Source organism: Podarcis vaucheri (assembly GCF_965113315.1).
Source record: "Podarcis vaucheri genome assembly, chromosome: 7".
NCBI classification, from domain to species: Eukaryota; Metazoa; Chordata; class Lepidosauria; order Squamata; family Lacertidae; genus Podarcis; species Podarcis vaucheri.
The window spans coordinates 86,170,330-86,188,280 of NC_138765.1; the positions used below are offsets into that span (position 1 = coordinate 86,170,330).

At 46.7% G+C, this 17,951-nt stretch overlaps 1 protein-coding gene across 1 annotated transcript in view; it reads left to right on the forward strand.

Annotated features, from left to right (window-relative positions):
• The first annotated feature begins 3,903 nt into the window (after positions 1–3,903).
• The window catches only part of XPO7 (exportin 7), a 48,746-nt gene continuing 34,698 nt past the window's right edge, over positions 3,904–17,951 (forward strand). Inside the window, exons 1-3 of the mRNA XM_082229880.1 lie at positions 3,904–4,104; positions 14,600–14,746; positions 16,124–16,217. Coding sequence (XP_082086006.1) covers positions 4,087–4,104; positions 14,600–14,746; positions 16,124–16,217 — 259 coding nt within the window. The 5' untranslated portion in view covers positions 3,904–4,086. The remainder of the gene's footprint in view (positions 4,105–14,599; positions 14,747–16,123; positions 16,218–17,951) is intronic.

Sequence of the window (17,951 nt, forward strand, 5' to 3'; positions counted from 1 at the left end):
TTAATTTGAATTTAGCCGGATCTTTTATTTTCCTTCCCTTCCCTTCCCCTCCCCTTTTTATGAAGATCACCCACTCTGAGACCCCACAGCAAATTCTCCCCTGGTCTCCTTGCTGGCCCAAGTAGGTCCAATTCAGCCAGATAGCCCTGGGGATTATCTGATTGATTTTTGATTTACATTGTTATTCATGTTATTATACTGTATTTTATGCTGCTTTTATAATTAAGTGTTTTAAAGTGTTTTAAATTTGTTGTTAGCTGCCCTGAGCCTGGTTTTTGAACCAGGAAGGGCAGGGTATAAAATAATAACAACAACAACAACAACAATAAAAACAATGATGGAACTCACACCCACATGAGGCAGTGGTGACTTCCAACTTGAATAGCTATAAAAGGTAAAGGCTTTATTGGCCGAGGGAGCCAGCATACAGCTTTCGGGTCATGTGGCCAGCATGACTAAGCCGCTTCTGGCGAATGAGAGCAGCGCACGGAAACACCATTTACCTTTCCAACAGAGTGGTACCTATTTATCTACTTGCACTTTGGTGTGCTTTTGAACTGCTAGGTTGGCAGGAGCAGGGACCGAGCAACGGGAGCTCACTCCGTCACGGGGATTCGAACCGCCGACCTTCTGATCGGCAAGTCCTAGGCTCTGTGGTTTAACCCACAGCGCCACCTGCGTCCCATATGAGAACAAGATGCTGGAATAAATGGGCCGTTGACCTGATCCAGCAGGCTCTTTTCATGTTCTTATACACAAAGTGATCCTGTTGTCAGTTTATAACTACAGATGGTGAAAGGATTGCTCCTAAATCTTTTTACTGCACTTGGCAGGGGGGAAACATACCATGTTTTGCGCCCCATAGGACGCACCGGCCCATAGGACGCACTTAGGGTTTTTTTTTGGGGGGGGGGAATAAAGAAAAAAAAATTATTTCCCCCCAGGTGCGGGGCTGGAAGAACCAGTTCGGGGAACAGTGGGAAGGCGCGCTCCGCCTCCCCGCTGTCCCCCGAGCTTGTGGGGCTGGCGATGGGGAGAAGTGCGCTGAGCCCGGGACTGCAGGCAGCTCTGCGCGGCCATTGGAGCCAGTCTCCCGAGGGTTGCGCAAAGCTTCCTGAAGCCTGGAGAGCAAGAGGGGTCGGTGTGCACCGACCCCTCTCGCTCTCCAGGCTTCAGCGAAAGCCTGCATTCGCCCCATAGGATGCACACACATTTCCCCTTCATTTTTGGAGGGGGAAAAGTGCGTCCCATATGGCGAAAAATACGGTACATGCTGGGTAGTAATGCCATTATGTTAGTAGGACCCCTGCTGGTGCAAGCGGGAGAGGAAGGGAGGGGTTGTGAGATGGTGAGCTGACCCTGCTTGACCCCTTAGGGTTGCTCAGTGCTCATTCCTGCTGCCTCAACTGCCTCCAGTTCAATCTCCTCCACCCCACAGCCGGTCAAGGCCCACTACCATGTAAGACCAAGCCGGGAAGCTTTGATCCTATATATAGTGGTACCTCGAGTTACAAACGCCTCAGGTTACAAACGCTTCAGGTTACCAACTCCACCAACCTGGTGGAGGTAGGTAGCCGTGTTGGTCTGCCATAGTCAAAACAAAATTAAAAAATTCCTTCCAGTAGCTCCTTAGAGACCAACTAAATTTGTTATTGGTATGAGCTTGCGTGTGCATCCGCACTTCTTCAGATACTTCTGTTTCAGTGTATCTCAAAAAGTGTGCATGCACATGAAAGCTCATACCAATAACAAACTTAGTTGGTCTCTAAGGTGCTACTGGAAGGAATTTTTTTATTTTGTTTTAACCTGGAAGAGTTACCTTGAGTTGAGAACTTTGTCCCAGGATGAGAACAGAAATTGTGTGCCGGCGGAGCAGCGGCAGCAAGAGGCCCCGTTAGCAAAAGCTTGCCTCTAGTTAAGTACAGTTTCAGGTTAAGAACGGACCTCCGGAACAAATTAAGTTCGTTAACTAGAGGAACCACTGTACTGTACATCTCTCCTGTCACCATGGACTTACCCACACTTAGCTTTTGCCCTGCCTGTTTCCAAGCAAACTTTTTTGTCTTGTTCCAGAGCTTTCTGAAGGAAAAGCTCCAGAGAAGGGAGCTTGGATACAGAGGTTTTAAATTGCAGATTGTGCCTGGGAAGAGTGAAGAAAGGTAAGTGTGAATATCCCCATGTCTACAGAGCTTTAGAGAGAAGGAGCAAGAGCCAGTGGGGTGTAGTGGTTAAAGTGTCAGACTAGGATCTGGGAGAGATCCCGTTTCAAATCCCCATTCAGCCATGAAGCTCACTGTGTGAACTTGGAAGGACAGTCACTACCCCTCAGCCTGAACTACCTCACAAGGGGAACCATGTATACAGGGGCAGACTTTTGTAATATGCCCCCCCCAATGGATCTTCTCAATTATGGATCTTCTCAATTTTGTACCCCCTCAGTTCAGTGCACCCTGCGCACAGGAACCACCCACATCGCCCTAAATCTGGTGCTGACGTACTCCACTGACCATTAGGTCCAGTTGTAGCCGACTCTGGGGTTGCGGCGCTCATCTCGCTTTATTGGCCGAGGGAGCCGGCGTACAGCTTCCAGGTCATGTGGCCAGCAGGACTAAGCTGCTTCTGGAGAACCAGCGCAGCGCACGGAAACGCCGTTTACCTTCCCGCCGGAGCGGTACCTATTTATCTACTTGCACTTTAATGTGCTTTCAAACTGCTAGGTTAGCAGGAGCTGGGACTGAGCAATGGGAGCTTACCCTGTCGCGGGGATTCAAACTGCCAACCTTCTGATCAGCAAGTCCTAAGCTCTGTGGTTTTTTGTTTTTTTTAAAGAAATTTTTATTGGTTTTACAAAGTTTTAATAAACATAAACAAACAAACAAACAAACAAACATGTATCATTTCATATCCTTTTTTTTCCTTAAACCTTACTTCATCGACTTCCCCATACCTCCCCTTTCTACATCCCAATTTCCAAAATTATTTCAGCAAATCCTAACAAAACTTAATTTTATCAAATTTTTCCCTTATTCTTTTCTTTTACTTAATCTTTACAGTTGTAACCCCCATTTTTCCCTAGAACCTCGACATTTTAACATTCATAAGCTCTGTGGTTTAACCCACAGCGCCACCCACGTCCCTTGAACTCCTTAGGATGTGGTATAAATGCAATAAATAAATACGACTTGGGGTACTATGGGAAATGCCCTTGGCACAAACAAGAACAAGCCAAGGGTAAGGGGTAAAATGGGAAGTGGTGCTTCTGAATACCGGTTGCTGGGCAACCATAGGATGGGAGAGTTCTCTTGGGATCAGATCCTGCTTGTGGGTTTCCAACAAGAGGCACCTATCTGATCGGCCCCTTGTGAAAAGAGGAGGCTGGGCTCCTTGATGGATGCTCTTTTTATGTTCGTATTTCGAATCTGGTCGGCCCCTGTCAAAAGGGGCTGCCTGGTCTGACCGCTTATGGACTACAACTCCCATCAGCCCCTGCCAGCGCGGCCGTACGACGCTGAGGATGACGGGAGATGTAGTCCAAAAACACCTGAAGGGCGCCCGGTTGGAGAAGGCTCCCTCAGACGCCTCCTCCCTGTCCCCACACCGCCTGCCCCTCAGAGGCTGGCTGTTTCAGACTAGCTCCTTACCGCCCGCCCTCCGTGGAGGAGCCCTGCCCCGCGCCACGACGCGCGGCCCCTTTAAGAAGCCATGTAAACAAAGTCCGATTCCACCCCGCGCATTCCCCTGCCCCGTCCCGGCGCGCGCGCGCAACAGTCTCTCTCTCTCCCCCGCCCCGCGTCCTGCGCGGTGACGTCACTGCGGCGCGACCGGCGGCTCCCTCCTCTACGCCGCCGCAGAGCAGCCGAGCCATTCCGAAAGCCCGCGCGGCGGCCGCAGCGGCGGCGGCGTCCCTGGTTCGTTCTCAGCCCTCGAGGCCCCCGCTTGACGCCGAGTGCGTGAGGAGGGCCGGCGCCAGTGCGCAGGCGCGGCAGCCCTGGCTGGGTCGCCTGCGGTGGGAGGGGGCGAGAAGCGGCGGCGGCGGCGGCAGCGGCAGCGAGAGCGGCGGCGGGAGCGGAACATGAATGGAGCAAAATGGCGGATCATGTGCAGGTGAGGGGATGCGCGAGGGAGAGCGGGGCTCGGCGGACAGGCCGCGCCGCCGGGCCAGAGACCTGAGGGGGCTCTCGGGGCCTAGCCTGGCGGGGGCCACTCGGGGGCCGGGCCTAGCCTGCCGGGGGCCGTGAGAGAGAGCGCGCGCGGGCCGAGCTCGGCGGGCGCCTCCTGGGCCTGCGCCGGAATGGAGGAGGAGGAGGACGGGCGCCCGGGAGAAGTTCGCGGCCGGGCCGGTGGGAGGGTGGCCGCCGGTTCGAAGCGCGTGGCTCCCCGGTCACGGCCGGAGCCCTGGGCGGCCCGTGTAGCTCACGACCACTGGCTTGCAGGAGTTGCTCGGAGGGGGATGTGGTCCTTGGGCTCCTCCAGGGCAGTGGCTCTGGGCATAACATCCCCCAGCCTGCTCCTTCTGGATTTGGTACCTCCAAGTGCCACAAGGGTGAGCTGTTCATTTGCTCGTAACTTGGCTGTGCAAGTTCTTGGAGATGAAATGCTTTGGAGTCACTTTGCACATTGCAGAGAAAAATGGCTCCCCGCTCCTCCACCACCCATCATAGGTGGACATGTCTTTTCTGAAAGGCATTTGTGTAACTCCTTATAATTATGCCCCCAGGAACAGCAGCAGACTGAGAGGAGGTATGTGTGTACCATCTCCCCTCAGATTTACAAGTGGCTATGGTTGACACCAAGTGGGAATGCGAGCACCTGTCTGTTGGAATGCATGAAGTGCCCCAAGTGTTTCCCAGATAGATTTCTTTTCTTTTTTCCATTTTCCTTAGTTTTGCCATTAATAAGAATTAGTAGTCGTCTGACTAAATGTGAACTTTATGTATGTAGATCATTCTTTCTAGCAGAATAAAAGTATTCCTTCCAGTAGCACCTTAAAGACCACCTAAGTTAGTTGGTCTTTAAGGTGCTACTGGAAGGAATTTTTTTATTTTGACTATGGCAGACCAACACCTATCTGTATCTAGCAGAATAGTTAAGCTATAGAACTCACTCCCACAGGAGACGATAGTGGCCACCAACCTGAATGGCTTCAAAAGAAGATAAGAAGAAACAGCTATTGATGACCACTGGCTATGAGGTCTATACTGTGCCTTCACAGTTGGCGCAGCAATGCTTCAGAATACGCTACAGGAGGCAAGAGTGCTCCCTGTGTTTGGGTCCTGCTTGCAGGCTTTCCTTTGGGCACATGATGGTCCACTGTGAGAATAAGACACAATGGACAATTGGCCTGATCCAGCAGGCTCTTTATATGTTCTTATGTTAATCTTTGGATATATTCACTAGTCATTTGTTTTAATACACCATATGCGCAAATGTAAAATAAGTTTCTCAAGTTTCATAATGGCAAAACATCCGGTTTTCTGTTAAGTTTGTTCAGGCTGCCTTTATACCAGGTGAGCTTTCTTGTCCATTGAGCCCAGGATTGTCTACTCTAGCTTGCTGCAGCTCTGCAGTCTTCAGTGAATGCCTTTTCCACCACCTGATTCCCTAGCTAGAGATTGAACTTCGCTCTACTATCAAAAGTTTCGAGTTACCATCAACGGGGATGATAATTTAAATTCATTCCAATGAATGTATTTATTTATTGCATATGTATCTCACCTTTTCTCAAAGGAGCTCAAGGTGACGTACATGTTTCTCCCCTTCCTCATTTAATCCCCACAACAACCCTGTTAGGCTGAGTGGCAGCGACTGAGTCAAGGTCACCTACGGAGCTTTGGGTCCGAGTGGAGATTTGAATCCTGGTCTTCTAGGTTCTAGTCCAGCCCTCTAACCTCTACATCACACTGGCACGAGGAGAATCATAGAATTTCAGAGTGGGAAGGGAACACAAGAGTAATTTGCTCCAACCCTCTGCAATGCAGAGATCTTTTGCCCAATGTGGGGCTTGAACCCACAACCCTAAAATTAAGGAGTATCTTGAATGTCCTTCTCTAGTGAAGTCTGGTGTATACCAAATGTGAAAAAGCCCACTGCTTCCCTGATCAACTGCAGGTTCTGGTTGGCTTCCAAGCAGCTTGGATTTAACACATCTCAATCAATTCAGAACTTTATTGCTTGGATCATACTGACTATATGTGGTGATCTTGTGAATAAATGAACATGAGTTCTCAGCTTTTAAAACAAAAAAATACTAGCCCTCCTTGCATAAAGATATTGACCTGGCAAGCAGTTATTTGCAGGTCTAGTGTATGATTCCCCACACCAATGCTTGGGTGGATATATTTCATTGCAGGATGTATGGGGTCCAAATGCAGAGAGGTAATCTGGATTTGCTGATAGATCTCTGGATTGTTTGCAGCAAACTGGCAAGGAGTTCTGTCTCCTAGTTTAAGAGTAGCAGCAACAAAATTACCCTCCTCCCAACACACATAAACACACACACACACAACTAACCTAATTTGTGCTTCTAAAAGGGAGAAAGCTTGGGGTAACTAGGAGCCCCTTTTGTGGAAAAAACTGTGAGCTCTGGAATGCAAAGCACATTCCTGGGTTCAGTTTTAAGTGTATGTTTTTTGCACCAGCTGTGATTGATAGATCTTGGGGTTCTAGTAAAAATGGTAAGTAAATCCAGCAAGCAAGAAGCCTGTCCACACCTCTCCTCAGGTCAACCTTTAGTCAGATAATAGGAAGTTCCAGTTCAATAGAGAGAGACCTGTGTTTACCAGGTGTTACCTGTCAGTTTAATATTGAAAAAGAAGTGATTAACAAATAATGTATGTGTACGTGAGAAGGGAAGTTACCCAGCAGGTAAGAGCCTGATGGATCACTCCAATGGTACATCCAGTTCAGCATCTTGTTCTCACAGTGGCCAACCAGATGCCCATTGTGGGAAACCTGCAAGCACAACCTGAACACGACCATTTTTCACTCCTGCAGTTTCCAGCAACTGGTATTCGGAAGCATTTCTGCTCTCCTGACTAATAGCCGTTGATAGCCCTCTCCTCCACGAATGTGTAACCTTTCATCACATTCTAAAACCCAAGAAGGTATCTGTAAATCGAAAAAAAAAAATAACATCCCCTCCCTCTCCTTGTTTTGTTTGGGCAACCCTTCAAAATACTGCCACAGGTGCAGAGAGTTGCAGTTTTCTTCCTGCAGATAGGTTAGCCATTTTGTCTTGTTTTTTTAGTCCACAGGCCCTTGTTGCTTTCAGTCCAGTTGTCATCTGAATGTAGCACATGGTAGATGCCTCTGAACTCAACTGCATATCAAGAGAAGTAGCTGCTTGAACCACCTTCTCCCTGACTGTTTCTCTCAGCTGTCCTGCTGTTTGTCCTCCTTTCTGGGATTTAATGGTGAAACTAGTTGGGTGGTTTTAGAAATTGTTCTAAGAGAGAGTTCTTTACTGTCACAGCAGGATGTTGATGGCTGGTGTGGATTGCATTTGAACAGAACTTTTCTGGAAGCAGGCCTTGTTGGGTATCACATTTGGGCTTTTGAAATAATCCTTCCTAGGTAAGATTGGATAGTTATCTTGGAGGGTTTTTTTCCTCACTCTGTAGCACATGACATGTTGTCTAGAGCTGTTCTTCTAGAGCCCTGTACTTGCTCTCAGTTTGTGGTGCACTGCTGTCATCTGGATTCGGTAGATAGCCAGATCAGAGTAGAGGTGGTGAATGGCATGAAATTGGACAAGATAGCATGGCTCTTTTAGTTCTGATCTTATGTAAATGTTCTCTCCCCACCCTAATGCACTCCTGGGCAACTTGTAAGTCATCGAGGCAAGCACAGTCCAATACAGATTATGGCCTGCTGGGGTCTTGATCAGTCCTATGTTTTGCGATCCCTGGGAATTGGCAAAAGGTAGTCTGTTTAGGCCACGGAGGTCCACAAGTTAGAATCACGGAATTTTAGGTTGGAAGGGATCCTGAGGGTCATCTAGTCCAACCCCCTGCGGTGCAGGAATAATTTGTGTAGTTTTATGCAAGCCTTCCCCAGCCTAGTTTCATCTCCCCATGACTGCAACTCCTTTCAGCCCCAACCAGCTTGGCCATATAAGGCTGAGGGGAGTTAAATGTAAAACATTTGGAGGACACTGGGTTGGGGCTGGCTGGTTTGGATACAGGAGCAGATCAGTGCTTATTCTCTAGCCCTGTAACGGCTTGAAAAACAAGGCTGCCACTGTTAACTGAGGGAGAAAGTTGGTGTGCAGTGGTAGCTCAGGTTACATATGCTTCAGGTTACAGACTCCTCTAACCCGGAAACATTACCTCTGGTTAAGAACTTTGCTTCAGGATGAGAATAGAAATCGTGCAGCAGCGGCAGCAGGAGGCCCCACTAGCTAAAGTGGTGCTTCAGGTTAAGAACAGTTTCAGGTTAAGAACGGACCTCTGGAGCGAATTAAGTTCTTAACCCGAGGTACCACTGTATTTTTGCTCGGTGCTCATGACTTTTGCTTTGGACTTGGAAGGGCTGTTATTCTGCATATCCATTGCAGAAGATGCTCAGAGTGGCTTGATGCTGCCATTACTGGAAAGTATGTTGAAGCCATCATTTGAATGTCCCAGTCCCATTTGAAGGTTTCTCCAAACAGCAGGTTCTGCGATAGTCAAAAAAGTACCGCAAAGGTGGGCTTTCCCTAACCCTGCTGCTGCCCCACTTGTCTACTTTTGAGTTTTCTTCTCTTCAGTATCGCTGCCTGTTGAAAGTGTATCTGTCTGTGTTGCTGTTATGGGACTGCTTGTGATGTCAGCCCCAACACCACACATCATGATGGCTACTATAAAACAACTGACTTGGTGTATATTTCTTTCATTCAGTCGTTTGAGTTTTGGGAAGAGAATCTACATAACATAAAGTAGCACTTTTTCAGTCCTTTCTGTAGCATTCCCCCTACCCCTACCCCCAGAGTATAAAGTGGCAATAATAATAATAATAATAATAATCAAAAAGCTCAACTCTATTAAAACAAAAAGTGCCTAGATTATCAGTTGTGGCAACCGTAACCGAGCTTTAAGGTGCCATTCGGTGATTAGATTATACATCTGAGTTTCTAACACTGCTTGCTGATAACTGCTTGTACTATAGCAGTACTGACATCTGTTATACTCTTAACTACACTGGCTGACATTTTATCAGTACCAATGCCCACTTAACTGTTCAGCATGCTATCAGTACCTGCCGTCTTTTTAAATCAGTCACCTGACCAATATAGTGTTTCCCATTTGGTTCTGACTTCAACTTCTGGAATGGCTTTAGACTCCACCCTGGCCTCAGTTAAAGTTACTAAGGGACTTTTGGGAACCCTTTGGTCCTCGGGAATTGGCCATCGAAAGTTTTGCTGTCAGCACTCCCATCACTAGCAGATGGGCTTTTCCTGATGTTTCACATTTCCCAAGAAGTGCAGTTCTCTCTCCAGTCCACTTCCTGACATCCAGTTGCTGGAAGACACCTGAGGCATTTAAGCATCAGCTTTGACTTCACATATGCCCCTGTTCCACCAGCATTTTACATTTGGGTGCCAAACTCCACCGTTCCATTCACACTCGGTGCATGAGCCCAGTGGGTTGTTGGTTGCCACCAGGCTTCAAAATTAAGCCTGGCGCCAGGCGCATTTCAGACTTATAGATTCTGCATTTGTGAGCACCTCAAAAAGTCAGCATGCCATTTTCTGTGCCTGGCTGATACTCGAGGATTGCCTAAAAGTATATATCTTGAAGCTTCGAAATACAGTATGTGTTAAGGATAGACAATATACTGAGGAGTTTAACAATAAAGAGTAGAGTGTTTTGAAAATTGAAGTATGGTACCAATATTTTTATTGTAAACACCAAATTAAACATCTATTAACAATTTCTGTTAAAAATGTGATATTAACAGTGTTTCACTTAAGTGAATTGTGTATTAGTTCATGCTTATCAAAATAATAAACAAAAAGTGTTGCCGACCCCTTCCCCCAAATGGCGACTAGACATTCTGTTTTGGCGCCCACAACCCAGGTTCCAGGAGCCATTTGGCTCCTAGTTTTTCTATCCCAGTTTCTAACAATGGTTGCTGTACTAGGTATGCAGTAGAGTTTGTCTCACTTCCCATGGCACCATCAGTTAAACCCTCCGTCACCGCCTTTTAAAAGAGGTGATCAAAGCCCTGCTCTGAAAGGGTGCAGTGGGATCTACTGGCTTAATGGGTTCCGTTCAAAGTATTTCGCCGTTGCCCATACTAGACAATAAGGGTAGGGTTTTTTTTAAAAAATTGTTTATTTACTTTATGAAGTAATCAAAATACTCTACAACAAAACAAAGAGTTAGGTGGTGAGTTGCTGTTTTAAATCCATAATACATGGTTCGATATGACATTGGGACATGAAGAGGTTCAATCCAAAATCAGACTAGAAAATAAGATCATTGTTTTCACAGGAACAGAGAGAGCCAGTAATAGTGGATATCGGTATGCTGTCAGTACCAAATAAAAAATTGATGGGAACCTACCAGACATGAGATTGTTTCTTATTAAACATCAAAAAACATGCACCGTGGAGTGGTTTAGTCCATTGGCTTGGTGCCTTGAGAAGCATGCATCAAATGGGTCAACTTTTCTGAAATTACAATAGGTATAGGGTCTTCTGAAACCAAAGGTGAGTGAGAGGTGACATGGTAGAAGTTCATAGAATGGCTCAGCTCTGCCTCCACAGTTGGAGAAAACAATGCTCATGAATTCCAGTTGCTGGCTACCCTAGGAGTGGAGATTGCTCTGGTGCTCAAATTCTGTGTGAACAGGTCAAGATCCTGGACTAGATGGGCTCCCTTTAGCCTGATCTAGCAGACTCCTGTAGTTTTATTATGAAAGAGGAGGTGGAGTGCTTGCTACATCTTGTTTTGAGATTTACCTTGGGGAAAACTCCAGCTAGTGCTTCTTCAGTGCTCTCCTGCTCGCTGTCTCATGCTTGTATCCTTATCTAGTGTGCACAGGGCTCCTTCACTGCATCGCTGCTATGCTCAATACTACTTTATCTAGGTTCAAAGGCTTGATATTGTCCAGCCATAGTAAGGAATAATCCCCACCCTTGGGTTGGCCAAACACATGCCTTCATTGGCTGGCAGCTGGGAAATGATTATTTGGCAAGTCTGAACAGGATGGTATAGCTGGAGGGACAGACACAGAATGGGGCACCAAGGGGGTTGAAATGTTCTGCACTCTTGTCATTTGGAAAGGAAAACAGCCATCCCTAAGAATCTCCAAAAGCCATCTTAGAGTGTGTTTGAATGAATCAGTCTTTTTAAGTGGCCACAAACTGAGTTTTCCTGTGGCTCTCAACATTGCAGTTTGTTCTGTATGGTTTCATTGGGGTTTTTAATAGTGTGATCTGGCCATCTAGTGTTAAGTAGTTTATTTTAGAACTTTTTGTGTAGATGTACATAAGCCACATTGTGATGGTTATACCTAAAAGGCAGTCTAAGAATTCCTTAATAATAATAATAATAATAATAATAATAATAATAGAGTTCCATATCCGCTGCCCTCATTCTTCAAATAATGAATGCAGAAAGATGGAGATGGTTTTTGCAACTGAGAGATTTACCGTATTTTTCGTCCCATAGGACGCACCTAGTTTTTTGGGGGGAAATAAAGGAATTCCCCCCCCCTTTATTTCTTCCCCAAAACCAGGTCAGGGAATCCAAACCAGGTCGGGGAACAGCAAGATGGCGGCGCTGCGCCTCCCCGCTGTCCCCCGAGCTTGTGGGGCTGCCCGATGTCTCCACGAAGTGCGGGGCGCTCTGCTTCAGCGCTCCCCGCGCTCTGTGCAGCAGGCTGCTATCAGTAGCCTAGGGAGCCCTGCGGGAACTCCCGCAGGGCTCCCCAGGCTGCGGATGTCTGCCCGGCGTGCGGGGCGCTTGCTTCAGGGCGCCCACGCGCCGGGCAGCAGGCTGCTATCCGCAGCCTAGGGAGCCCTGCGGGAACTCCCGCGGGCTCCCCAGGCTTGCTGATAGCTTCCTGAAGCCTGGAGAGCGAGAGTGGTCGGTGTGGTTTGTCAGCGAAAGCCTGTATTCGCCCCATAGGATGCACATGCAAAATAAATAGTGGGCAGGGCACAGGGGAGTCTTCTAGCACTGCTTGTTGATGCCTTGGAACAAAAACCAGTTGACATCTGCATAAAACCTCAGACAATACAAGGCATTTGGTTTTTCATCCCCTGGCTTTCAGAACCAGCATTTCAGAAATAAATTTATGCTGTTCAGCTTCAGGAATTGAGCACATTTTGAAAAAATGTCTAGACTTTTAAAGTGTCAGGCTCCTGGGAATTAACATTGAGGGTTGCTGTTACAAATAAAATGTAAGCACATAATGAGGATGGGTGTTAGAGAGTGAAATAGACCCAAATGCTGGTGCATATATAGAAACAACATACGCCCTTTTTCTCTGTAGCAGACAACCCTGTATAATGTACCAATCATTCTTGGCACTCTTGATGTTTAATGTACAGAACCAACGTGTGTTGGAAATTCTCATTTGTTGATATCAACAGATGTTAGAATTCCTCAGTCATAGTAAATCTTGGCATGTTTGAAGTACTTTTGCATTCCAGGCCGTTGATCTTCAAATATCTTAGATCAGCGGTGTCCAAACTTTTTTCAAAGAGGGCCAGATTTGATGAAGTGAAGGGCCGCAAGGGCTGGCCAAAGGGCCTTTTTTTAGGACTGAAGTTGTTATTTCCAGATTAAACCAACCGACGGGCTGAATTAGGCCCCCGAAACGGACTTTGCCCATGCCTGCCTTAGATGATTTATTTCCTCATGGGCATAAAGTTTATAAATAGTATTGTGCAACATAATGTGAATTAGATTTTGGGAATCACTAAGGAAACTGTGTTCCACAACATACATGGAGAAGAGAACCACGTTGATTCCATTGCCAATCATTTCCTTAGAGAACTTGTCTCTTTTATACACTCTTTGTTGTTTTCTCGCATCTTTTCTTTTAAACCTGTTTGGGAGACGGATCTTAGAAGAGCAGTGGATAATGTGCAGTGGAGGAAACCATGTCTCGCTCCCCCATTTAAATCTGCCTCCGCAAATATCCAAGAAAAATCTTTTTAAAATAGCCCATCAGTAGTTCTTTACATATAACTAGAGTCAGTTCTCCTGTGTATTGGAGGAGATGTAACAAAAAAAGACCCAGTTCACACATGTGGCATCTTACAAGTGTGTGCACAACCTTTGGGTAGAGGTCATGAAGGACTTTTCTGAAATAATAGGTGTGCTGGTTCCTTTAGACCCCAAACTGTGTCTTCTATCAATTTCTGATAAATCAAATATGGACTTAATATATGAAACACTTTTTTTTTTTGTTCATAACTGCTTGTTTGACCATATTGCAGGGCTGGAAGGAATCCTGGTTTTTCTTTAATCATTTGATTCAACAAAGTAAAGTTTATTCTCATTTCTGAGAAATGAAGTTATAAATTGAGGGTATCTTGGGGTTCACCTAAGCCTATGGATTTTGCCTCCGTTAGGTGGCCATTTGTTATTTAATATGACAGGCCAATCATGGTGGTGGCAAATCCTGATGAAATGTAGCGTGGCTTGGTATTCATAACATTTGTCTTGTACTCTCTCTGTATCAGGTTGGCTTTTGGTGTAACATCTAAATCAATGTGTACTTGAGAATGTACCTTATTTTATGAGGTAATGGTTGTGAATCCTGGATGTGTGGGGAGGTTGGTACTTTCCTCCCCTTTATTTAATTTCATATTTTCTACTGGATTGTTACTTCACTGTCATGATAAAGTCTTGGAAAATTAAATGGTAAATGGCTATCTAAAAATGGTCAAATGCAGTGAATTAGTAGAATGAGAACTGTGAAGCCTCAGTACTTAGACACAATTCTCAATTTTTAAAACAACTTGCACAAATTAAATATTTGGCTTATTCAGGTTCAGATTGTGTGTCCGGGCCTACAAACATGGTTGGCAGAACTACCTAAAGGAGCCCACTGAACTGGAGGCCTTGGAAGTCCTGATCCCAGGACGGAGCTGGTATTTAATGTGGTGGTGGTATTTAGAAGAGTCTCTGGGCTATGTGAGTTTGGAAACAGGGTTCCTTCCAGGTTTCCCTTTGAATTGCTATTACAGTGGTACCTCGGATTGCAGACGGAATCCGTTCCAGAGCTTTGGTCGGATCCTGAGGTTTCCGCAACCAGAGGGACCGCTTCTGCACATGTGCTCGCAGCGAAACCCGGAAAAATATTTCCGGATTTGCCACATCCATATCCCGAAGGATACGTAACCGGAGGTGAATGTAAGTAGAGGTACCACTGTGCTTTCAAAGGGCTGGAATAGGAGAATGAAAATCTGGTGTTTGCTTCCTATAAGGTGGCAACACAGTTCTTTTAGAGTGTGGTTTTCATCCCCAAGCAAAATGTCAGGGTTTCAAGGTTTGTGTTTTGCTTCCCCATGCCTGCATTTTTACTAGCAGGTGCCCTTAAAGGAAGTCCCACCAGAAATATAAAATAAAATAATCAAGCTCTCCTCTTTGGTTTGTTACAGAGTCTAGCCCAGCTAGAGAACCTGTGCAAGCAACTGTATGAGACAACCGACACCACAACACGGCTCCAGGCGGAGAAAGCCTTGGTTGAGTTTACCAACAGTCCAGACTGCTTGAACAAGTGCCAGCTTCTCCTTGAAAGAGGGAGTGTACGTAGGCAGAGAAACCCACCACCCTGCTTTCAAACCACCTAAAGTGTTCTCTGGGTATTTGCCTGAGCTCATGGCTTGGTACAGAAAAGCACTGCAGGGGTCCTGCTGGCGTGCTCTCTCCTCTGCTCTGCTTACAGCCATGAACTTGAGAACTGATCACTATTGGGTCTCCTTCTGCTTTCTTTTGGAGTAATTTGCACAGAACATCTTGGTCCTTTCTCAGGGCTTTCTATTTAAAATACTTCTAAAGCACTATAAAGGAAGTTGAGTGGAACTATTTCAGAAGAGCCAGTGTGGTGTAGTGGTTAAGAGCGGTAGTCACGTAATCTGGGGAACCGGGTTCGCGTCTCCGCTCCCCCACATGCAGCTGCTGGGTGACCTTGGGCCAGTCACACTTCTTTGAAGTCTCTCAGCCCCACTCACCTCACAGAGTGTTTGTTGTGGGGGTGGAAGGGAAAGGAGATTGTTAGCCGCTTTGAGACTCCTGAAGGGGAGTGAAAGGCGGGATATCAAATCCAAATCCAATTAATGTGGTCCACTCTTGAATGATAGTTCATAAGATTCATTGCAGACCAGCATGAGAATTGAGGCACCTCCAGCAGACTTCCACAGTTCCTAGCCTTGAACACCTCCTGTGATAAATCCTTGTGCTCTTCTTACACACTCTTTCCTCCAATATACACGACAGTCTTTCCTGTGAATGCATCTGAGGATCAGACCCTCCTGTCTGTCATGGACTGGCTGAATGCAGAGGAATGGTGGAAGGCACCAGCTGGGGTACACCCAAGGAAAGAGAGGGCTCAGAGGCACGGGATTGGTGGTGGGATGACATTGAATGGCCAGAGGGAGAAGAGGGAGCGGACTAGGAGGAGGAGGTGTCAGAAGCTGAAGTGGTAACGGTTTAGCGAACAGGAAGAAGCTGTGACAGAGAGCAGTCCAGAATCGGGCAGAAGCAGAGGCTGGAGAGGAGGGGGACTGAGACACCCAGATGAGGCAGGGAGTCTTCCGCCCAGGTCTCCTAGAACCCATAGAGGTATGAAGAGGCTGGAGCAAAGACAGACAAGGCGAATAAGTCTCAAGTTGCTTGGGAAGGTGGGGACCTGCAGTCCTCACTACTGCCTCATTGGGACAAGGCCTACTGGGAAGATTTGCTGTGTTCACTAGGCCAGAGCTGCTTTCATTTCTTTGAATACAGAGTTTACTTCACTGACATATTGTAAATTACTGCTGACCGGCTCCCAGTTCATGCCTTAACACTGCATCACCAGTGTGAACATACTTACATCCTTGACCTTTGACAATCACTTGGGAAGCTTTGTCCCGTCCTGCTTTTGCCTACAATTTAACCATTTGCTTTCTGTTTGTGTTTTACAGTCATCTTACTCCCAGTTATTGGCAGCTACATGCCTTACGAAACTGGTGTCACGCACAAACAACCCTTTGCCCTTGGAACAGCGAATAGATATACGTAAGTAGAAGAAGAGAGCCAGCATGCCCAAGACCAAAATCAATTACATGAGGAGTTTATAAGATGCCCATGGTATTAAAAGAGGACGCCAAAATCTGCAGTTGGGCAAACCAAAATATCAAAAACGTGCAGCAAGCTTTTGAGTTCTCCTGAGCTTTTCATCAAACAAGATGTTACACAGGGGAGAAAAGTGAGGAGAAAAAGGGTACAAGCACAAGGCTGATGTTGTAGCATTAAGATCAGCTTGGAGGCCCAGGTCCAAGATAGTGGTGACTAGCTGAATAAATCTCTCCCGAGTGTTGCAGATACTAGGTTGCACACCTAGGATTCTGGGATAAAGAAACAATGGCTGCTCCTCATCACTAAGAAACTGACGTTGGGCGTGTAATCCAAACCAGTGATGATAAACCTTTGGCCCTCCATATGTTCTTGTACTACAGTTCCCATCGGCTCCATTGATCCCAGTGGTCAGGGATGATGGGGTTTGTTGTAGTATGCAGCATCTGGAAGGCTGCAGGTTCCCCCTCCCAAATCTTAAATGAAGCACGCATGTTCCCAAGCAGAACATCTAAACTTCAGTTTATCTGAGAGAGGGGTCAGCCAATGTTACATCATCCCCAGATCTGAAGTGTGTAACCTGCTAAGTGTAGCACTTGGGAGGGACTTATTCAGCCTTAATTTCTGGCTTAATTTCTGCGCAAGTATCTGTAACCCAAGGTATGACTGTACTTCGAAAAGGTACCAACCCTTTATAGCCCAAAAGCCTTCCTGAAAAGGAAGATTATGTTCATCCCATGGAAGGCCGCTAGAGGGGGCAAGATGAGTGTCCCTTGTGGAGGAATTGCAGAGCCACTCACAGAGAAGCAACCAGGCAGAAGCCCCACTCTCCCTGGTCCCAACTAAACATATCTCTGGGGCGGTTGATACTCACACAGCAGGGCCTCTGACACTCGTCAGCAGGTGGGCAGGTCCACACAGGAAAAGATCATCCTTCGGAAATTCTGGTCCCAAATCATAAAAGGCTTTCAAAGTCATCGCAAGCACTTTGAATTAGGCCCAGAAGCAACTTGGGAAGCCAGCTTGGCTGTGTCAGTAAGGCGGCGGCATGCTTTGTCTTGGCAGCCCCTCTTCAGCAGCCTGGCCGCGGCATTGTGGAACAATTGTAGCCTCTGAGCCCTTTTCAAAGGCAGCCATACGTAGGGAACTCTTTGTAGTAACCTAAACATAAATGGGTGGTATTCAACTAAGTTTTGCTCAAGTGTATAGACCCACCGAAATTAATGAACATGATTAAGTGAGGTCCATGAATGTCGGTGGGTCGGAGGTTAGTTGAATACTAGCCAGTGTATTTATGCGTCACCCTGAGCAAGTCTTTCCTCAAGAAACTTGCTTTGAGGTTACTGTAGGTAGATAGAGTAACTTCTGGCTAATGACAGAGAAGTGGACATTTAACCTCAGAAGGGTCTGGATCCTTCCAGAGCCAGATGTTTCCCCCCTCACCATTTCCTTTCCCAACACATTCCATATGTGGTGTGGGGTCCTCAACATATAGCAAGTAGCATGTGCATGCCTGTGTAAAAAGGTAAAGGGGCCCCTGACCATTAGGTCCAGTCGTGGCCGACTCTGGGGTTGCGGCGCTCATCTCGCTTTATTGGCCGAGGGAGTCGGTGTACAGCTTCCGGGTCATGTAGCCAGCATGACTAAGCCGCTTCTGGCGAACCAGAGCAGCGCACG